The 22,025-nt window shown below is 44.6% G+C and overlaps 1 protein-coding gene across 1 annotated transcript in view; it reads right to left on the reverse strand.

The window, feature by feature from the left end:
• Positions 1-480: 480 nt before the first annotated feature.
• ELP1 (elongator acetyltransferase complex subunit 1) overlaps positions 481-22,025 on the reverse strand; it is a gene marked incomplete at its 3' end in the record, with an annotated part of 28,598 nt that continues 7,053 nt past the window's right edge. Inside the window, exons 8-34 of the mRNA XM_082013274.1 lie at positions 21,609-21,839; positions 21,139-21,309; positions 20,402-20,501; positions 19,526-19,708; positions 18,479-18,585; positions 17,871-17,974; positions 17,013-17,066; positions 16,806-16,911; positions 16,007-16,122; positions 15,194-15,267; positions 14,476-14,554; positions 14,130-14,209; positions 13,103-13,243; positions 11,898-11,983; positions 11,170-11,318; positions 10,201-10,324; positions 9,646-9,743; positions 8,235-8,436; positions 6,779-6,840; positions 6,230-6,292; positions 6,049-6,109; positions 5,253-5,366; positions 4,454-4,565; positions 3,165-3,292; positions 2,602-2,756; positions 1,492-1,570; positions 481-548 (exon numbers count right to left, since the gene is read on the reverse strand). Of these exons, the coding sequence (XP_081869400.1) occupies positions 481-548; positions 1,492-1,570; positions 2,602-2,756; positions 3,165-3,292; positions 4,454-4,565; positions 5,253-5,366; positions 6,049-6,109; positions 6,230-6,292; positions 6,779-6,840; positions 8,235-8,436; positions 9,646-9,743; positions 10,201-10,324; positions 11,170-11,318; positions 11,898-11,983; positions 13,103-13,243; positions 14,130-14,209; positions 14,476-14,554; positions 15,194-15,267; positions 16,007-16,122; positions 16,806-16,911; positions 17,013-17,066; positions 17,871-17,974; positions 18,479-18,585; positions 19,526-19,708; positions 20,402-20,501; positions 21,139-21,309; positions 21,609-21,839 (3,047 nt within the window). The remainder of the gene's footprint in view (positions 549-1,491; positions 1,571-2,601; positions 2,757-3,164; positions 3,293-4,453; positions 4,566-5,252; positions 5,367-6,048; positions 6,110-6,229; positions 6,293-6,778; positions 6,841-8,234; positions 8,437-9,645; positions 9,744-10,200; positions 10,325-11,169; positions 11,319-11,897; positions 11,984-13,102; positions 13,244-14,129; positions 14,210-14,475; positions 14,555-15,193; positions 15,268-16,006; positions 16,123-16,805; positions 16,912-17,012; positions 17,067-17,870; positions 17,975-18,478; positions 18,586-19,525; positions 19,709-20,401; positions 20,502-21,138; positions 21,310-21,608; positions 21,840-22,025) is intronic.

Genomic DNA, 22,025 nt, shown 5'->3' on the forward strand with positions numbered 1-22,025 from the left:
GGTATTACCAACATCTGGTTTCAATACAGAAAATACAACTCGTTTGTTCAGCAACTACAACAATTTGCTATTGGTACAGACTTAGTAGCGAGATCTCTAAACCAGGCTGAAGAGCTTAAAATGTGACCTGTCATCATGGCAGGTACCACCCGCAGGAGGGAGTGATGGCAGAGAAAATAGCCTGTCCAACACTGGTGGGGTTGCTTCATCCAGAAGTGAGGGAACAGCGGTGGGAGATGTTGGATTCAACCAGCAGCATTCAGAGCTGCACAGCCTGCACACATCTGCAGTGGGACGTGAGTGGTTGTCCCCATCAGCATGATGCCATACAGGTCCCAGACACATCAGGTGGAAGCACCCTTGCACAGCCCTAAGAACAGTGTGTCAGATACACCAGGACAACAATGGTTTCTGTAAAGATGTATTGAAATTATATGAAAAGTTACAGTTCAGAGTCCACTAGGATTCCTTGGTTTTTTGTTATTGGAGAAGATGCAGTTTCCACTGTAGATTTTTATTGAGTTTTGGCGGAATAAGTAATTCTGGATCTGAAAGACAAACAGGACAAGTGTCAGGGTAACAGCAATATGGTTTCTTCAGGAGCTGTCAACTAATTAGTTTGCTTTTCTGTATATCAAAGGATACAGAGAAATCTCTGACACCTAGCATTTGCCTTTAGTGACTGATCACCAGCCTGCACAGAAGAGTGCCCTCAGTGGAATTGCTTACAGAAATCAATCTGTGGGGCAAATCAAGTCCCCTGTCCATGAAGTGTTACTGTTCAGAATGAGACAGCAACAATCAATGGCAGAAAGCAGAACTCCGTTCATTCACCAATGACATCACACACAACAGCCACCTGGCTCTGTTCAGTGTGAGTAAGAGGCACAAGGTTTTCTCTAGAGCCAGCCCTGGCAAGTAGCCATAGGCAGGCTGCATCTATAGGTTTATTAGAGGATTTCTGCAGGTAATTCCAGGACTATTAGGGGAAGAGACTGTAGGACTAGGGGAGAAGAAGAAATACAGAGGGGAGATGGGAACAGCCCTTGCCAGATCTCTCAGCCCTAAGTCTGTATTAGCTACAAGGGCTTCAAGATGGCACAGCACCACAACAGACTGTCGCCTGGCCTGTTCAAGAGCCTGGCCTGGCTGCCAGAGACAGACAGAAAAATTCAGTGGGCAAGTTACAAGCAGAATTATCTAACACATTCCCCAAGAAATCAGACTTCCAATTCCATCACAACAGACAGGAAGGCAGGAGCACAATTCAGACAGTAGTTTTAGCACAGGATCTCAGAGCAAATAAAAGCTTTTGAAGAACACTGCTCACTTGACACGAGATGGGAGGGGGCACTGTAAAGAACAGCAAGAAAACTCCTACAGCTGAAGAAATGCTACAACTGTGGGCAGGTAGCAATGCTTGGAGAGCCTTAAAGCCCACTGATCGCACTGACATTCCACACCCACCCCTAACTCAGAGTCTCAGCTAACCTTGTACAACAGGAGTCATCATCCTCTTCTGCTGATAGGCAGCCATAATGCTGTTTGCAGTTGAATTAGGTCCCAGGACCTGTGTGAAGAAGCAATACTCATATTCCAACCTGCACAAAGCAAAGCTAAGAGCAGGGATACCTACAAAGAAAACTCTGCTGTTAGTGTCCCAAAGCAGAAGTAGCTGCCTGCCAGAGACCTTTACAGTACAAAGTAACCAGGAATATGTGATCAAAGCCCAGTAATGTCTCAGAAAAGCAAACACAGAGGCAGGAAGAGAGAACTGCTTTCAGACAGCTTCTCAGGACACAGAACCCTTATCCCAGCACCTACTTCTTCAGGGCACTGTAACTGCCATGACTTGGCAGGACTATTTTCATTACAGTGCCAGCAATATTTAAAGTTCATTTGAGACTCTCAGCTCCCTGTCATGTTTAACAGTTTTAATCTGTCCTTAGAGTCTTGCTAATCAGTAGTTAGGGAGAAGACACTGAGGAATATCTTGTGTTCACCATGAATGCTTGGGAACTACTTCAAAATAAAGACTTTTACTTTGGAAGGGAACAAGTGCAGTCCTCGTGATTTCCTTATTCTGCATCAAGATGAAGCTTAGAAGCCTGACATAACCCTTCTTTTTGCAGTATACTCCCGATGATATACTAGTTCAGACTAAATTGACCAGTCTGGTAGCTTTTCACTTCACACCACCAGGTCGGACAACCACTGCTCCAGTATGTAAAAGCTATACTAACACTTCAACGATCAGGCCTAAAAAAGAAAACAGCGTTCCTATGTTCTACAAATTGCTCAAGACAGAACTTATGAGAGGACGTTACCACTAGGATAAGGTAACACAAGCCTTATGACACCTCATCACGTCCAACACGGCATTCAGTGCAAGGGACACAGCAGGCTATAACTGTTTGTACACATCTAGAGTATATTGACTTGGCCGATACTGCACAGAGTATCTATTTGACCTCTACAGAAAAAAAACGGCAGATCTGGAAAGCCAGGGAAGGATTCTGCACTCTGCTGTAGAACGCAAAACACTGCTAAATACTTGGTATTGTATAGCAGGCATGATGGGTATTGTGGATGAGCACAGACCGGGTTAACAGAGCTCTGCTGCAGGTCTGGAGTCCAGATTTCTGGGACTGAGGTCTCCATCAACTGTAAAACCTCTTCCAGGACTTGCTGCAGTGCCCCAGCTTGCTCATCATAACCAAACAGCACAAGCTGCTTCAGAAGGATGTGTATATCTCCTGCAGGGGGGAACAGAAGCACAAGCAGTATTATTATTACAGTATTACAAATTAACACAAGTATGCTAAATAAACAGCTGTATTTCTCTCATATCAGGGCACGGGAAGGGGAGCAGCAAATCAGAACTGCTGCTTTCCCTACACAGCCCCTCAGTGCCCAAACATAAATGTGAGGCAAATCTGTCACGACACTGACAAGGCCTCCATTCACTGCTCTCAAACTTCAAATGTGGAGAGCTCACACTATTCTGTGTTCTTCCAGGCATGGAGGCAGATGAACTAAATCAGATGGTCTTATGGACCAGGCAGCTCCTCTTCCTAGCATAACCATTAAGAACATGAGGGGACATAACTGCCTCAGGTGTCCTCACAAGCTGCAGAGTAGATTAAGATCATCAAGTGTCCTACCCTTCACAGTCTCTACAGCACGAACATTTTCTCCCAGGACTTCCAGAAGGGCCATATCTTCAAAAGGACTCCCCTCCTTCAAGCTATATCTCTTGCGCTCAGCCTTGCGCCGGTTCTTCGAGGATCGCCTGGGAAAGGAGGATGCTTAATAATAGAGTGCACAACAGGATTAGCTGTAACAGGGCAAATCTGAAGGAACATCAACAGTGTGCATGAAACTTGTTACTCAAGTCCTCACTCTCTGCAGTGACAGAGGACTGCATGTAAGCTTATGTATCTTTGTGTCACTGTTTTCAGTGCTTCTCGACCATATCCTTTGTGGTCTGAAACAAAGGCAGTAGCTGGGCTGTTTCTCTACTACAAAAAGGACTGCTCTGTGTTCCAGCAAGGTTAAAGCATTTCTCTAAGCACAAAATAGGGTAAATGGTTTGGCAGTAGTCACTAGCTGGCAAAGCTGCGCTCCACATAAAACAATTTTGGTGCCAGGGTCTGTGCTTGCTGGTGCACATTTTAATTTCTGCTACCTCCACAAGTTCTGCACTAACACAGCAATACAGCTCAGCTTCTGCCCTTTATCACAGGAAAGCAACTTCTCATTGCAGGCCAGTACCAGCTGCATAATGTCCCCAAACGATCAGCACATTCTGACACAGGTATGCTGAATATGAAGGTTGCATTCTCTTCCTGTTTTCATCTGGGGTACAGAAAGTGCCCTAAAACTTCAACACTTTTCCTACAACTGTACTTTTCCACATTTCAGCTAGGGAATTCAGAAGTGGTCCCACAAACTACACTGGCCTCTAACACACCCCACCCTACACTGCAGCTCACATTCTTAGAAACACTCAAAAGGAACACAGGCGCCCACTGTGGGAAGACATCAGTATGAGCTTTAGTAGCAACCCCCACCCATCAAGTGTAAAGCCTAGGACAAAGAGCACAACCCATGCACACAAACTGTTCATGTTTGAGAGGCTCTGAACATACTCTGTGTGAAGTTTGTACAGCCAGCTATTCTGGCAACATGCCCAACACCCACAGAGCCAGCTCCTGCCTAGAGTCTGTGTTCACAGCTCCTCTGCTGGGCACTCAGTTCCTGTTGCACTAGTAGCTTCTGGCATTTTCTGCTTTTGCCCTTGCAATAAATTAAAAAAACCACGACATGCCTGTAATTAAAGGAGCTTCAAGGCATGCACAGCTGAGAGGAGGAACATGCCAAGCATGAGCAAGCTGCCCTTCCAAATGCTGACGCCAGGGCAGCCACTACCTAATTCGGAGCAGATACCTACGCTGATATTCTTGAATTGCTGTGTGAATATTTGCTGTTCATGTCGCTGGCTGTCACAACACTGCTGGTTTCAGAGAAAAGGTCCAATTCTGGGCAATTTGGCATTTCATAATCTGCAAAACATGTTAATAAGTGTCACAATACGGAAAAGGGTCACAGTTACTCCAAGCTTTCTTTCTGGGCAATCTATGTAGCTTGTTGGAGAAGCAGATTGGGCAGATTCATTCTACCTGCTGGCATTTCGGAGCCTTACAGTTCTCAACCCCACTTGGCCAGCACAGAAGAAGAAACAGCAATTATGAGAAGAACTATCCTCCTCTGCCCTGGTGGGGATTGTGATATTAAACAGCACAATCAGAGGGATGACAATCTCAGTGCAGCAAATCTGGACCAGAACAAAGCGTTCTGCTTTCAGAACACTTCCCTGAGCCTGCATGAGCTGGCAGGTGAATATACCTAGTAGGTATTCAGTAGAAAGGACTTGCTGAGCACTGTCTGACCCAGGCAAGCTGGCAATGTGGAGACAATGCTGTGTCATCCTGAAGAGCTTTCAGGTACATTTTGATCCCATGAAAACTGTGGCACAGCGAGCACTGAAAATAAAGCTGTCTTTACAGAATGAGCAAGGTCAAACAATCACAGTCCAAGTATGCTGTGAGGAGAAGAATGCTGTTCTACTGTTGCAGGTACCACTGGAGCTAGAAAAGAGCACAGCTCCACCAGGGCAAATGGAAACCACAAAGAAAAATATGATCACAGTTACTTAGGCAGGAGAAAGTCATATGCATTTCAGTACCAACCCTGCAGACTCTCACAAGCCTTCTCCTTCAGCTCTCGGACCACTTGCAGGCGACTCTTATGACGAAGAAATGATGTTTTCTGAGAATCTAGGAAGATCAGCTGACTTTTCTGAGCTGCTCGATAAGAAAATCAGAACATGAACGTTTGTACAAGAAAACCAAGCGCAGAAGTCAGGTGCAAAGCACACAAAAGGACTCAAGTGGAAGGAAATACAAAGCTTATCATACAGAAGACCATCAAACAAGATGCACCTGGATGTGGAGTAAATTAACCTTCCAGACAAACATTTTCTCGAACAAGAGTCTGTTTCTGATACAGGAAGAGCAGAAAGCTCTGTGGCCAAATGTCTTTACATTAATTAGGTTTGAATTAAAGAAAAAAATCCCTCAACTCATAAAGCCTACTGCCCATAGCATGAAAAGGAAAAAACAACCCATAGTAAGCAACCATCCTTCCTGGATGGAAGGGAGAACATAGCTATCAAATAACATATATATACTGTCCAGCTTGTTTGTCAACAGGCAGACACAGACCCCTTTGCAGTTTGTGACTGTGAGGTCTGGAAGAGCTCAAAAAGAGCTTGACTAAGCTAAAAAGAGCCCATGATACTGCAGGGCTTCAAGCTGCACTCAGTACAGCCAAATACAGCTAACTGGGCAGCATCAGTTAGGCAGAATCAAAGCATCCTTCCTTACAGCTTACAGTACTGGAGTGCTGTGACCTCCCACAGACCCAGTAAAGACCCTCTTCAGTCTCTACAGCACAGAGAAGTCTCAGATTCTTGCACAGATTCACCTTCCAGTATAGCAGGTTTGAAGTTGGTCTCCAAGATATCCAGTCTATCATACTTGTGAATCTGGATCAGGGAAGGGAAACAAGGTATTATTTAAGGATCTAACACAGATCCCATTTCAGATGGGACCACAGACCCCAAGAAATATTTCCATTCTGGTTCTTGTGTTTTCACATGTCTTACCAGTCTTAAAGCCTCTTCCCAGAGAGCCCCTTCCAAGAGCAGGGGAACAGCCTCTTCATAGTCCTAGAAGGAAAGAGTAACCATGTACTGCTACTGATGCTAGTAATACACATTCAGGTAGCACCTATTCAGAGGCACACTTCTACGCAGCAGTATCACAGTCAGCCCAGGAAAACACTACTGTTGCAGGTACTTTGAAGTGTTCACATTAAAAAAAAAAAAAAAAAAACTATGTCACTTCCATGCTTAGGGGAAATCCCTCTGGAACTATGTCTTCCTTACTCCAGCCCTCATGCTTCAGCTGAGACGAAAACTTTTCATACCAAAGCAGAGGCAGCTTCCTGAGTGTAAATATTCAGGGACACAGCATTCATTCATACCCTGCTCACTGCATCACCTGGACCTGCTCTGCACTCCCCAAGAGAGCCCATGGCACAAACTGTTTTGCTGTCAGCGTGCGTGGAGTCATACGTGGTCCAGGAAAATAGAGAGAACACAGATGGTGTATCCCCCTGACAGATATTACTGGGACACGGGTGATTACATTACCTGAGCGTACTGCTCCAGGAGTATGGCTGCCTCTGCATGCCTTCTCTGTTCAACTAGTTTTCCTACAAGAAAAGGTGGGGTTCAGCTTTATATTAGCAGATGAATTTTGTGCCACAACAAAATAGAGGAAAATCCCACTCACTGCGGCACTTTTGACTTGCTCACACACTTACTCAGCTGCCCGGTAAAAAGAAAGGCTGCCTACTGCCAAGAATTCATTAAAAGAATCATCAGCCAGTTGCTTGTGCAATTGCTGGTGCACATCCCTCAAGGCCAGTCGGACAACATTTTCCCCCCAGTCTGAGACACAAATAGTGAAGTCTCTTAAGTGGAGGTGGGCAGGATGTAAAAAGGAAATCTCTCTTGAAAGCTTCCATGTACCACAGCCTTGCTACCTGCAGGGAGCATTTTGTTGCCTGCTCTCTGTGGTATGGACAGCAACCATTAAGCTTGTGAGATTCAGGGCTTCTAGTTCCCTACAAGTCAGACTCAGCTGTAGCACTGGTTTATATGCTAGGATGCAATATAAGAGAGCAACTAATACACAACACCAGAAAAAAAAAATTGAATTACCCAAGCAAAGCAATCTCATCCAAGACAGCTTGTGTCTGCTCATTTCGCTAAATTACAGTTGTGATTTAAGAGGGGCACCAGAAAAAGCATTAAAGGCAAGACATGAAGGATCCAAATTGCATTAAGTGACAGAAGAAGAAACTGCTGGAATATCCAACTCTGGAAGACTACTCTCCCAGGAGCCATATTCATATTGTGTAAGTGGACCCTTCATAAACCCTGTTTCTGAGTAAGGCAGCAGTCAGGATGATTCTCCATTTCTCTTGCTGACATCTATGCCAGGTCTGCAACTCATCTCACACATGCAGTCTGCTATGATCTAGTGAGCAAAAATTCTGAGACCAGCTACCTTTTTGTCCTGCAGTAGGACAGCACATAGCTTTACATGTACCAGTTAGTCCTAGCTGCTAGCAGGTTTTAAGGGGAAAACATGAAGATGCAGCTCTGAATTATCCAATAGCCTTCAGGGCCTGACTAGGCACAGTACTTATGTCAATGATGTCTAGAGGCCTCAGTCATGTCAGAATCAAAGAATCTCCATTCCCTGAGGCTAACCAAGGAGCCAATTAGGAACAAGAATTCAGCAACTGGTTGCAAGGAAAAAAGTGCAAGAAGCAGTCAGCATGGGGCAGCTGAGGCCACAGCTAGCTTAGCAACTCCTGGGCACCTACCAGCTCAGCTCCAACATCTTTTGATTCCTTTGAGAAACAAAGGTTAATGTGCAATCACACAAACCTTTGGGAAACATGGAATCTTTGTTCTCCCTTTAAGAAAAACGCTGCTGAAGACTGAAGGTTTCACTAAATTTTATGAAAAATAAAAATGAGCGAAAAAGAACAGCAGCCAGTTTTCCTCTGCACAATTCCATCTATTCAAGATCTACCTGCCATGCTCCGTGCCAGGCTGGACAGCTTATCTTTGGTGTAACCAAGCCGTGATGCCATGCACAGGGCTTGCTGCCAGCTGCTACTGTTCTGAAAAGCATCAAGTGCTTTTGCAAAGATGCCAGCACGAGCGAATATCAGTGCAGCCTGTTCATATAGCTGCTTCTGAATCAAGTACTCCCCATATGCATCGCTGATATCCTGCAAGAAAGGGACAAAAGAGAAATAAGCAATCAGCTGTAGAGTCAGTAACAGCCCTCCATTAGTAAAAATTAAGTGCCCATCAACAAAAGCCTATTTTTCCCTCCCCCAAGGAATGTCCAGGCATGATAGTCCTACCCCATTTTGAACTTTTTATCAAACCAAGGGCTGATGACTAGCACATGGAGACATTTCACAGAGCTAAAGCAAGAGACACAGGCAGGTACCTAACTCTCCAAGCCAAAGCTGGGTAAACCTTACACTGCAGGAAATCAGCCACTTTTTTCCCACTCACGTGAGCGGTTTTTTTTAGAATGTCTCCCTGAACCAACTTACTCCAGGAGTCAAATACTGGCACAAGGGAGGATGCAAGCCCTGCAACTCTATAGGCACAGGCTGTTGTGAATCAATATCCTGAGCTTCACCATGCTATCCAAAACTCACAATCTCCATCAAGGAGTGGGTGGATTTGACTGGAAGAATACAGAAGGAATAAAGAAAGATTCCCAATGAGACAGAGTCAGGTACAGGCTTCCCTCATGAGGAAAGAGTCCTTTCTGCTTTCACGATGCTGCAGACAGACCACGTTTCTGCATTTCCCCTCTTACTTTTTCATCCACTTCTTTTACAAAGGCTTGAGTGTTGTGTATTTACAACATCTAAATTAAATTATAATAAATGTATTCATTTACATTTTTCCTCAGCCTTAGGCAAGCTGAAGTTCTTCAGTAATACTGAAACACAGGACACTACATGCTAGGAAAAAGCACATCTGCAAGTGTCCCAAGCTCTCTAGCACTCTTCAGAACAGTTTAAGGGTTAACAGTGTCCCCACACCTGCAAGTGCCAAGCAGAAAGCTGGTATCGCAAAGGTCAAGATAGGAAGAAAAGTCTTTCTGTGGTAATGGGAGTTCTCCAGCACACCACAAGACAGTGCAGCAGAAACTGGAGTCCCAGGTGCTCTCGGGGTCATGGGATCAAAGTAACAGCCACTCCTTGATGACCAGACCTTGCAGGGTCAGTGCTGAGAGTCATTCCAGCTGTTATCTCAGAGGAAGGTCTCAGACAGCACAGTAATAGCAATGACCTGCAGAACTTGAATGCTAGCAGCTGTTGTCTCATTCCTGCCCTCACTCAAGGTGCCGAAGACATGCAAACACACGCATAGAGACTAAAAAGCTTGCACGCTGCCGTGTCATGCTTACACACCTGGTACTCCTGAGTGCCAGAGGGGTACAGCTTCAAGGCTTCGCAATACTGATTCTGATCTTTCACCAAGTTCAGAAATTCAGAGAAGTGTTCAGGACCTGCAAAAATAATTTATTTTTCATAGCTATAAAAGAGAAAGCACACGGCTCTCATGGCTCCCAGCCAGTCTGGGTTCATTGCATTAAGAAGCAACTAGAGGTGTTTGGGTAGAAGAGCACAAAAGCACCTATTCTACTACTGCAAAGCAAGGTGTTCGGTTCCTTGAGGTTTGTTCCATTTTTGCCAGCAATATTAACTGGGGACAAGCCACCTACAACAGGAACAAAACAAGACTTACGTTTCATGATCACAGAGCAGTAAACATTCTCACCCCTTTCCCCCTGCCACTACAAAACCCATGTAGCAGAGGTAAGTTAACCTCACACTACCAGGAGGGAAGATGGCCTTGTGCAATCCTTCTTTTTCTTCAGCTATTTCCCCCAAATGGCTCTCCAAAATGGAAATATTACACTGCAGAACTTCTCCCTAGAGACGCTGCATGGGCAGGATACCTACCACATTTGCTGAGGTGTGCAAGAGCTTTAGCGTATCTCTTCAAATGTCTGTCTATTGTATATCGCTGATAATTGGTTTCCATTTTCCGGAGGGTATTTAAGAAGGGCAAGTATTCTTTTGGGTCCTGCAAAGAGTAACAGAAACTGAGTTGAGCTAATCTGGCGAGATCCTTATTTGTCCCCATCTTCACCAACAGAGAGTCCAAGTTTGACGTTGTATGATAATACACTGAAAAGACTTTTTTTTTTTTTTTAAATGTAAGCCATCTTAAAGAATCAATTCTGTATATGTACTCTTGCCAGGAATGACTAACTTAAATTACTAGGCTCCCACATGGACTTCAGCAGTATTTAAAGGCTGGTGAGATTTAAAATTCAAGGCTATGGTATCATATCAAATATTGTTTTCTATTAGCTATTATCATGTATAAATCTTCAGCCGTAAAGCTAATCAATTTCCCAAACACTAAAGGTCACAAAACCTGTTAACACGAACAGCGTGTTTTAATTAACAGACAGCAGGCTCTGCTGTAACATTAGGAAACTCTGAAGATCCTGATGGGCATTTCCATTCAGAGACTTCAAATTAAACCTGCTGAAAGATACACACTATTATCATGGCCACCACTAAATAGGCAAGAATCAAAAGAGTACAGAACTGGGGATGTAAAGCATGCAGCCACAACACTTCAGACCACAATCCCTCCCTTCCCCAGACATATTTTGCCATGCTGCTCTAGAAGAGCCCTATTTCACCTTGAGCACAAGCAAGTTTCCAAAGCTGTGCTCAAGGAGAAACGTGCCACCTTCCCAGCATCATCCCAAGCACACACAGGACTTCTGAGCAACTGGAATCCTGCCTGAATCTGACTAAATCTGACTAAAAATACATGTAGGCTGATCTGCAGGCTACAGAGAATCTTTGGGAAAGTAGAAAAATAGTTCCCTGGCTGGAACTATAGGTCAAGACCTTTTGAGACTTTTCTGCCACCATGATGACTAAATCAAAGTCATATGTCCCCAAGGAATAATCATATAATTCATTGACATCCACAAGGAAAAGCAGGTACTTCAGTGCTTCTTCTGCACTCACAGCTTTGGCATCTGGAGGAATGCTTTCTGTAACAAGATAAAAAAGCATACGATCAGTTACACCATCAGCAGTGGAACCCCTGTCTGAGGGGAGGGATGTGTTATCAAGCACATCCTTGACACCACATAGGGACCATCAAACTAACAGCTTATTCTATCTTGCAGGAGGGGTTACTTTGCCCTTCCTGCCCAAATTCAAGGACCAGACTAAGCACAGTAACTTAAGTGTGCACCAGTGACAAGTCAGAAGTAAACAGCACAAAATAAAAGCAAAGTTTGCTAGTTTGAGGTACCAGGACACAGAATGGGAACCTCCTATTCCATGCTGGGAGAGCCAGAGTTCTGACTGGAAAGAGAAAACAGCTCCAACTCTGGCTATCTGCTGACATACATAAATAAAAGGATGAGCTGAGAGCATGTACAGCAGCATATCTTAGCGGATATGCTGCTGTTCCATTAACACACAGCTAGTTTCAAGTACATTTCTGTTTTCTGGCTGACTCCATGAACAGCCATCTTAAAATAATTTTCAGGGTGAACCATGCTAACAATGAAAGCTCCTGCAAACCACCCGTTTTCAAAACTTTTGAGTTCCTTATACAACACCTCGAAGATCATGAACCTTCTGGAGAGCAATTTCCAGTTCTGGAGGACTTTTCTTTACGTGTGCTGTCAGTATTGATAGGCAGTATCTGAAGAAAACAGAAGCAGTAAATGAGAAAGTGGGAAGGCAGAAACACTGCTTATTCCTATTTTAGCACAGTTTGTGCAAATTCTAGTTTAGATTTTAGTTAAAAAAAAACAGCAAAAACTACTCAGGTATTTCAATCTTTTTAAAGAAAGGTAGGAAAAATGGGAACAAAACAGAACACACCAGAAAGGTTTTTCTGCTCAGCATGTTTCCCCAAACATGTCACAAGATTGGAGGTGTGTTTTGAGTAGAATAAGCTTCCTTACCATGCCAGCCAACATAATGAAAACACCTGTCTCTGAAAGCTCAGATAGCTGGACAGAGTTTTCCAAATCAAATTTGGCATGAAAATGGTCTTTTTTATAAAAGGGAAGTTTTCTAGGAGGTTATTTCCACTTTCATACCTTTCACACGTACTATTTCAAAATAGCTTTCCTAGCTAAGGGATTTTCCCAGCTTTGTTTGCTGGGAAACTGTTTGCTGAAAAGTGTCTAAATTTTCAGGGTTCAGCAACAACCCACCACCTTTTGCTCCTGTATCCCCTGTTTCACATATAAGCTGCCAATGGTTTAACACTGCTTCACTAAGCACTGTTATTATCCTATTTTCCCACCCTTTATCCTTGTCTGGTGTTGATTCATCCAAGGAGGATGCTTACCAGAAAGGTAATTATTCAGAAATATGCAGCTGAAGATTTACAAAAGTAATTCAGTCTCAAATAAAACAGCTGAGATCTTTCCGAAAGGCCACGGGCTCCGAAAAGCCAGCGTCTCCTCGAGATTACAATCTTGCTCATGTCTCTCTGTCCCCTATACCACACAGACTGTTCCTAAACTGACTGTATTTCTTTCTTAAATGCTTATAAGCATCCTACGTCTATTACTTTAATTCTTGTGGTAAAAAGTTGTTTTGCTATCTGTGGAACGATTAGATGTTTTGGTTTTCAGGACAGCATCCTCAGCAGATGGAAAGGTATGGCTACCTAAGTTTTATGGAGCACAGGCTCACCTCAGAGAATCTAAAGCAATGTAACTGATGGTAAGGACACCTTTGCTTTCTGCAAATGACTTACTAGAAACATCTCTAATGATTCCTTCACCTACAATAAGAAAATGCTCACTTTTGAGGGTCAATTTGTTCCATGGCAACTCTCATCACATCACATATGAGGTTTACTTTTTTCTGATCAGGATGCTGGAGAGGTTGAGCATTACTGCTACTATTCAGAGATGGGTACATACTCTTTGTGAAATCTTCTTCTCTGAATAAAAACAGATACCATGAATACCAGCACGGTCCATCACACAGCCCAGCACAAAGACAGTAACATTAAGAAACACAAACGCATGCAGTAAATAACTACTCAACAAAAATAGCTCATATGTCATTCAGCACTGACATGCAACCTGCCACAGAAAGCTCTCCAACATCTCTCATCTGTCCCAAATGATTCTCAGCCAACAGAAGCACTGAAAAAAACTGGTCAGAACAACTACTTCAGTTACACAAAAAATCCGAACACAAGATTTTCAAGATACAGGTGTCTTCTACTGAATCCACTGTGGAGATGCTGAGCACAGAGCACTTCTGAAAATTAAGCCATATGCTGTTATTTCTAGTCAAAGATTTAAGGTCAGGCCAAAACTGAAAATAAAACAGAATGGTTAAGTGGCAGCTCCAGCTCCTAAACAATTATTTACTTCAGCAAGATTGAGAAGTCCTGAAGCTACCAATGCCCTAAAGCCACTTGTCACTCAACCTTTCAGAAAGAAGTCAGGGGACCTGATTTGGGAATCTAAGCAAGTATCTTCGCCTCAGATTTCAGATAAGCAGTGGTGTCTTGCTCCTTCTTATGAGGGAACAAAACTTTCTCTGTTCACATTCACAGTAAACCAAATGACAAATCAAAGCAGTGCGATGTTGTACTAGTCCCTTGCTGGAAAAAATCTAATGGCTGCCTGCAAGCTGGAATTCCCAACAAGACACACTGACTGTCCCTGAAACTATTGAGCTTCCTTGAGTCTTTATGACCCAACATGCCAGATTTCTGAGTCCTTGCACCCACACTGAAAAGCTGCCAATATTTTGTCAAAATAATGTACCATCACTGATTACAAGCATGCTTCTGTTTGCAGAATTATACTCACTTCAGTTCTGTGAAAAACAAGTTGATATAGTTCACAGAATCTATTTGCCTGATAAAGGTTGCTGCATTTTCTAGAAATACCTGAAATGAACAAGAGTATTACTACAGTTACTCTGAACAAGTACATTAAGTACAAGAATAAATTCAAAGACCTTCTCTGAATGTACAAGATGAAGAAAATGCTAAATCTGATCTGCCTGCATGAGGATGCAGCAGCAGAGAGCAGCTGTCTCTGCTGAAAGCAGAACTGACAGCACCACCTACTCTTTTGAGCCCACTGTTCAATGTCAATGGGTTCCAGGCTAGAGGGATATCGAAAACAAGAGAACAGAACTGGGCATTCTTACCTTGGGGTTGTGGTCATAGAGAAGATTGAGGTTGATTCGCAGCTTCCTCATGCACTGAAATGCTTCCCTGAACATAAGCCTGGAGGAATGAGTCAAGTGGGTAATTTACATAGTGGATAGGTACAATATCTGCAAATAAAGGCAACTGACTAGAGGTAAGTGCAGACCCCCTGGGAAGGGAATAACCTAGGCAATAAGCAGTGCAGACTGCCTTCCAGAAAAAATGGGCAAGGTCGGTCCTGTTCATTACCAGCCTCTGCAGTAGGGACAGACTAGCACAACAGGCTGAGAAAGCAATATGGGCCTTGCGTTATTTTTTAACTCTCTTAAAACAGAGAACTACATTTTAATCTAATGGAACAACTTCTGTTTCAGAAAACTTCAAGGTAAATCAACTAAACAAATAAAACATGAAAAACAGAAAGCTTCATCATGAAATTATTGAGATGTGTGGACAATGGAGCAGACGAAGATTTCTCCCACCCACCCACACAGTCTCAGCACACATATAAGCCCTTCAGTGGTGAAGTCAGAGGCACCTGGGACTGCTGAAAGCTGGACTTCCAGCTGATAGCCTCAGAAACAGTTTAATTCCTGCTAATTCCAATTCCTTTGAGTTTAGCCTCCCTCCCTTCTCCAGCACAACAAAACCAGGCCAGCCAGCCTTTAACAGCTCAGACTCGGGGAGGGAAGACTAGAATACACCAGTGCCATTTACCTGTCTAGCCACTTCTGAATCTGGGCAAGAACCAGAGCTCGGTGATGAACAGTCTCCAGATTTCCTCTTGGCATCTATAATGCAAGATCCACACAATTATCTATTTGTAGCTACTCTGCCTACATTGAAGACAAAGTGAGGACTGGTCAATTTTCTAGGCCTGTCTGCTGCTTGCAGGTGGATGGACCTGTTTGTTCATTTCAAAGGACATACAATTTCAATGACTGTGGAAAAAAAAAATGAAAATTCTCTCAGCTCAGAAACATTCCTTCCTGAGGAGGCTGGACTCCACTCAACTAGGCAAGACTGAGAGCAACCTGATAAAGCTTTCAGGGTAGCTCTGCTTTGAGGAGGATTTTGGCCTACACACCTCCAGAGGTGCTTTTCAAATGACATCCTTCTTCATTCTGTGAAGCGCTGCTGGTTCCGAAGGGTAAGCTCAGCGCTTCAGACAGCCTCAGTGCCAAGGCTAATGGAAGGCTGCTAACAAATACAGAAAGTACCAAGAGGTAGTCTGAGATACACCTCGAAAGGCCACACTATGTAGCACTACGCTATGTCAACCATTAGGAATCCGAATAGCCCTTTCCAGTTCTGTGCATAGCTTCAGCACAGGCAGCTGGGTAACACCCACAGGCATGCTGAAAATCCCTCCACATCCTGCCAGGCAGCTGGAGATTTGAGGTGCTGTGCTGCAGAAGCACAGGGCAGCGGCTTTGCAGCACTGCACACATTGTTTACACGTTGGCCAGTTGCCCACCGAGGCAGCCCCCCTACACTCCGATAGTATACCTCAGCAGACACAGCACTGACCTGCAGCACAACCTTTGTGTCCTGGGGCACGATGGTGATGATACGTGAACCTCGCTCCACCTTGCGCAGGGTCTCACTGTTAGGTGCAGCAGCACTGCTCAGGCCAGCCTGAAGGGCTGAAGACAGCATATTCATCAACACACATGGCACACTGCAACACAGTGCCCCAGTCAGGCTTTCCTAAGTGGCCCTGCAAGGTTGTATTGGACTAAGTGAGTCAACAATACACCAATGATGTTCAGCGGTTCCAGACAGGAAGAGGATCTCTTAGTGCTAAGCACTGCGGTACACAAAGTAGAGCTACGTCCTCTGCACAACAGGATCACAAAGCTCAGCAGATCACATAAGAGGAGCATTTGAAGATGTAAAGGACCAATAGTTGTCATTCTGCCCTTCCCAGGGTCCTCATACCTGTCACAGCCAGATGCCACCAGAAACTTTTTATACTGGGACTCTTTCTCTACCACATACACTACTTCCCAAGTAACATACAGCTCTTTTTTTGAATGTGGATGGGAGGGAGAGAATGCAGAGCGGAACTGTTGAAAACTGTGACGGGACAACAACAACTACAGGAAAATCCTGCTCCCTAGGAGGAGCATGTGATATACAAAGTCAGTTGCCTGTGCTCCTTGCTCTCTGACAGATTTTTGAAAGCAGCTCTCTTCCGGCAGTGAAGAGAGCTGCTGCTTCTCTCTTAGGCAGTTGCTCCGAGTGACCCAAATATAGCAGGTTTCGATGTGAAAAATGGGGATATCTTGTTGGCTGCCAGCAGCAGGCAGCCAGAGCTGGCATTTACCTTTCACAGACATGTTCTTCAAGCAGAAGCATTGACAGGTGTGGGAGTTGGTTGTCACCAACAAAAACTCATTGTATGTTGCAAATGAGGTGATGTTGGAAGCTACCTGTAGAAAAATGATAAAGTTTATCGCTGTATAGAGTGGAACTGGAAAGCTGCCTTTGGCAGAGGAAAAAGGGATACAATGAGGGGAAAAAACTTTGGTACCTCAATATCATTAACAAAAAACCGGCATCTATCTGTGAGGCCCAAGATAATCTCCTGTAAATAAAAAGGTTGACAAGCATAAGCTATCAGCATCACAACCTGAAGTGTTTCACAACACCAACTAGCACTGGATTGAAGTACCTTACAATTAGGTACTGAGCACCTCATGTGAATTACTTACAGAAGCTGGACAGGAAATCATGCAACCTCTATACCAGAAGGGCTTACTTAAGTATCTTTAAACACTTTGGCTGGAAACCCAGACTGGTCTACCCTGTAACAGAGACTACCCAGTAAAAAAAAAAAAAGAAGCAGAAACCAAGCCAGATAATTTAGTTTTTTGTTCAGCAGCATTTGGTCCAAAATACCAGAGGAAAAGCACTAGTACAGAGCAAAGCAAAGCAACTCCATACAGCATTCACCTGGATGTACACTGAAGGAAAGAAACCCTGACACTACCAGCAAAATAGCTAGTCATTCCTTAAGCTGTTGTAACTATCAAGAAACCACCACCAACAGGAAACAGCCATAGTAGTAGATCCGCAGTAACTCAATGCAGCCGTATTTGCTAATAGGCTAAGTTCAGATAAAACAGAGCTGTTTTTGAAAAGAGCAGTGCAGTGACCACTGGAAATTTTAAACCTGAAATTTCTCTCTCTTCAATGACATTATTCATTGTATTCATAGAATGGGGAGATTGGGTGCTAACTGAAAGCCATTAGAAATGCTCTAGAAAACAAGACAAGATATGCTCTCAGTTCTGCACAGGGCCTTTGAAGAACACCATTAAGACGTATCATGCACATTTGACACAGAGAACAACTGAGTAAGAAATTTAATCTGCTCACTTTTACTTACTTCACCACTGATCCTTGTGATAGAAGTCTCCACACAAGCGTAGGGGAACTGAACAGCAGAGCCACTCCTAGTCCGCCAGGGCTCAAGGACTGGAGTAGAAGCCTCTAAAGGGCAAAGAAGATCAAACTGTTTTCCAGGCAATCAAAGATCAAAGATGTTACAACCACATGACATATATCTCAAAAAAACAAAGCTGGGAATCAGCTACATTATCTGACAGAGAGGAGGAATGCTGACATAAAAGCCCAGGACACAGCAGTTACTAGAAAAGATGGTAGTAACTTCTAGGGGCTCAGCAGCACCTTTATTCCACTGTGGAACAAGAGAGAAGTGCCACAGATGTGGCACTCAGCACTTCTGAAATCACTAAACCGGTCACCTTTTTACAAATCAAAGTCTGAACTGTCATTCTCAACAACATTAACTGTTTTCTGACACAAATGACTAATTTTGGCCTATTTCTGGGAGCAGAGGGAGCATGAAAGGCAGGACCAACTACTAAGGAAAAGTCACCCATGTCCCTGAAAGTTAAATCATCTCATTAAACCTTTTGAGAACTCTGTAATAACTACACCTCAGACCAGGTACTTTAATAGGGCCCAGCTTACCCCAGCGGTATTTCAGGATCTGCCTATCAGCCAGCTGCAGAGCTACAGTTTTGGTCACTGGGCTGTAGCACAGGCTGATCACTTCTCCACCTACAGGCACAGACAAGCTGGAGCGAGACACAGAACATCAGTCACATGAGATACATTTAAGACCTAGATACTGCATTTCTAGTGGCCAGATGGAAGGATGCACATCTCCAGCATGAACAGATACCTTGTTCATGTAACGATCTTCTGCAGTCTTTTCACACCTATGTCAGCTGACATTGGCACCACAGAGCACCAGCAACTCCAGGCACCAGGCATGGGGCTAACTCTGCTAGTCATCTTCATCTGCATACTTAGAGCACTCTGCAGAGCCCACACTTCTTTTGTTCTACTCTACAGTTCATATGCAAATCAGCCTGTCTTTGCTGCCTGAGTGCTGCAGAAAGCAATTCTCAGGATCCTTTTGGGAAGCAGATTTCTGTACCCCAAGTGGCGTCCTTTTGTGATCTGGTTTTAGAAAGCCCAGCAGGTGAGGAGGAGGAGGACAGGAGTAACAGGGGCTACCAGCCCCTTCTGGACCTTGATAATGGTGGGCAAAGGGTGGAATGGAGGAATTTAGTCCCCCTGAGGGCCTGGAATTCAGACAACGGAACAGACCTATCCTGTACCGACACAGGATGCTAGCATACACCAGGAGGAGGAGGACAGGAGTAACAGGGGCTACCAGCCCCTTCTGGACCTTGATAATGGTGGGCAAAGGGTGGAATGGAGGAATTTAGTCCCCCTGAGGGCCTGGAATTCAGACAACGGAACAGACCTATCCTGTACCGACACAGGATGCTAGCATACACCACGTCGGGCTGGGTGTAGGCGTTAGGACTACAGGCAAGTGCTGACCAGTAGGCAGCTTCAAGAGCTGTTTGGTTCTCCTGCAGGAAGAGAGCCTAATTCCCCAACTCACAGCCTCCAGGCTGCATCTCTACTGAGAGACTTAATTCCTTCTAGGCACTGTCCAGAGGCACTCTCAGACTTCACCCACAACTGACAGATCTCTCGTACCGTAAATTCAGGTGCTCTTCTTCAGCTCCAGCCACATAAGGCACTGCAGTCAGATGGTAAAGGACAGACTGAGCAGCATGCTGACCCTGACCAACCACCAGGAAGCTGTCATCTGGCAGCCACGTGAGAAATCGGAGCCCCAGAGGATTCATCACTTCATTGTTGTCACTGCCCACATCAACTCTGTCAAAAAATGAGAGAGACTGGGAAGCAAATAGAACCTGATTTGAGGCCACCTCAATGGAGCGGCAAAGGTGTTCCTAGGCACAGCTTGGCTGTTCAGACACACAGCATGGCTAGGAGAGCTCCAGTGCACAAACACAGAGTCACCCAAAGCATGAATCTTGCCACAGGGTGGGCTGGAGATGAAGGACAAGACCCAGGGAACTCCATTTGCTTTCCCCAGGCAGTGCTGCTCCCATGCCAACTGTGCACAGGAACTAATGTAGAGCAGGGTGGGAGTTTTTTTACCTTGTCATTGTCCATGCCATGCAATCAGCTCTGTTCCTCAGTGTGCCATAATCATGGGCCTGGGCACTGCACAGCCATTCCTTTGGTTCTGGGAGCCAGCGCAGAAAGTGCAGCACCACAATGCCAAGAGCACCAGGCACAGAAAAGGCTATCTCAGTGCTGTCGCTGACAGTCACTGCTCCCACTAGATCAAGACCTTAGTCAAGGGCACTTCTCAGGATAAACTGCCCACTGTGTTGCTCAATCCTTAGCAGTAGTTGCAGCCACAGGGTCAGCAAAATGAAACCACGTTATCTGACCACCTCTTCAAAATCTTGAGGCAAGTGGTCAGAGCTGTGACCTCTAAAACATCCAGCCAGGCATTACCCTTTTCTCCCCACTACAGCTGTACTAGTTGTATATTACCTGTAGGTTTTATCCAGGTATGGTGTTTCCATAGGTGGTTTAAATCCATTTCCACCCACAGCTCCAAACCTGACAGTGGGGTCATTCATTGTGCTCTGTCCTAGCAAACAGAGAACAAAGCAGAGTTAGAGATCCGGCCAGCAGAGCCCCTTCTATCTTCCTTCTTATCAAAATGTAGATGATACAGGAAACTATTATAAAAATCAGAAAATAACACTCCTACATGTACAGCCAACACCTAATCATTAACACTTACCCTGAGGAACACAGTTACCTTGTAATGTCACAGTACAAAACTCCAGAGACAGTAGCAAGTCTCTTGTCTCACAGCACAATGAATATTACACTGTATATAGGACTGCTTTGGGAGGTGCTGGGTGCCTCAGATAGACCCTAGGTAGCTATTCCCAGGCATTTCCAGTGACAATCAGCAACACGCCATGAGAACAGATTACATGAAATACCACTCGCTGCACTCTACCCAAGCTGAAGCTAGGCAGGGGGATATCATCAGCCTAAGCACATAGCCATGTGCTGAATGCTGCCTTTTCACAAAGCCAGTGCACCACCAAAATGCCCCTGTGCTACCCACACTACTGGAGATGAGAGAACTGAGCTTGAACTCACAGTTGAACCAGATAGATCTCACTCCTGACTTCCAAAGGCTTGAATGACCATCACCCTACTAGTCCCCCAGGGTACTGCTCTCAGGGACAGACAGTGCAACATGCTCTCACCGTATCTGTACACAGAAATCTTGTTATCAGCATCCAGGACAGCCATGTCTCCGCTGCGTTTGGGATCTGTGTGAAATGCAACCTGATTAACTGTCCGTTGGAGCTGGAGCTCATAGGTACACATGGGTGGAGGCACCACAGCATGCTGGAATGCTGTGACAAGCACTTTATCTGTGGAAGAAGAGAGAAAAAAAAAAGCTGTACCTCAGTCCAAACGTTAGTGAGGCTCTTCTTAGATTCTTTACTGAAAGTAGGAACCATGTTACAGGAAAATACAGTTGCTATGCCCTTAGCAATTAACTCCATTGAACCACCTCTGAAGCTTCCATCATTTACACAGCCCACCCTCACTAATGGCTTTGTAGAAACAGCAGCTAACAGAACAACTACCACAATCCCATCCAGCCTGCATCCAAAAGGCTACATCACCTCTTCTGACCCTAGAGCTGCAAAGCAGTCCCACTGCTTACCTCCATCTATGACAGCAACATTTGCAACATGCTGGCTACTCTCCCCCGTCCCATGGTCTGTGGTCCAATGCCAGTCATAGGAGAGGTAATGCCAACCTTGGCAGAGTACATGCAGTCTGTATGGGTTCTCTTGGTCCCACAGCAGCGACACCAACTGATTTTCCTCCAAGCTACCAAAATGTAGGCTTTGCTTCAGGTACCAGTGATAGTTCCCTGTGGTCCACAGCTGAACTATAGAAAAACAAATGGTTACTACAGACTACTACTTGAGACCCATCTCAAACTCTCCCCACCACCACTGCTCTTCTAGGAGTGGGCTAAGTGCAATGAAAATAATAGTTCTAGTCTTCAGCCCATGGGCTGTGTCATATGACACCCAGCACAAGAAAACTGACTTTGTGCACAAGAATCAATCTT

This window comes from Phaethon aethereus (assembly GCF_964289735.1).
Source record: "Phaethon aethereus genome assembly, chromosome: Z".
NCBI lineage: Eukaryota > Metazoa > Chordata > Aves > Phaethontiformes > Phaethontidae > Phaethon > Phaethon aethereus.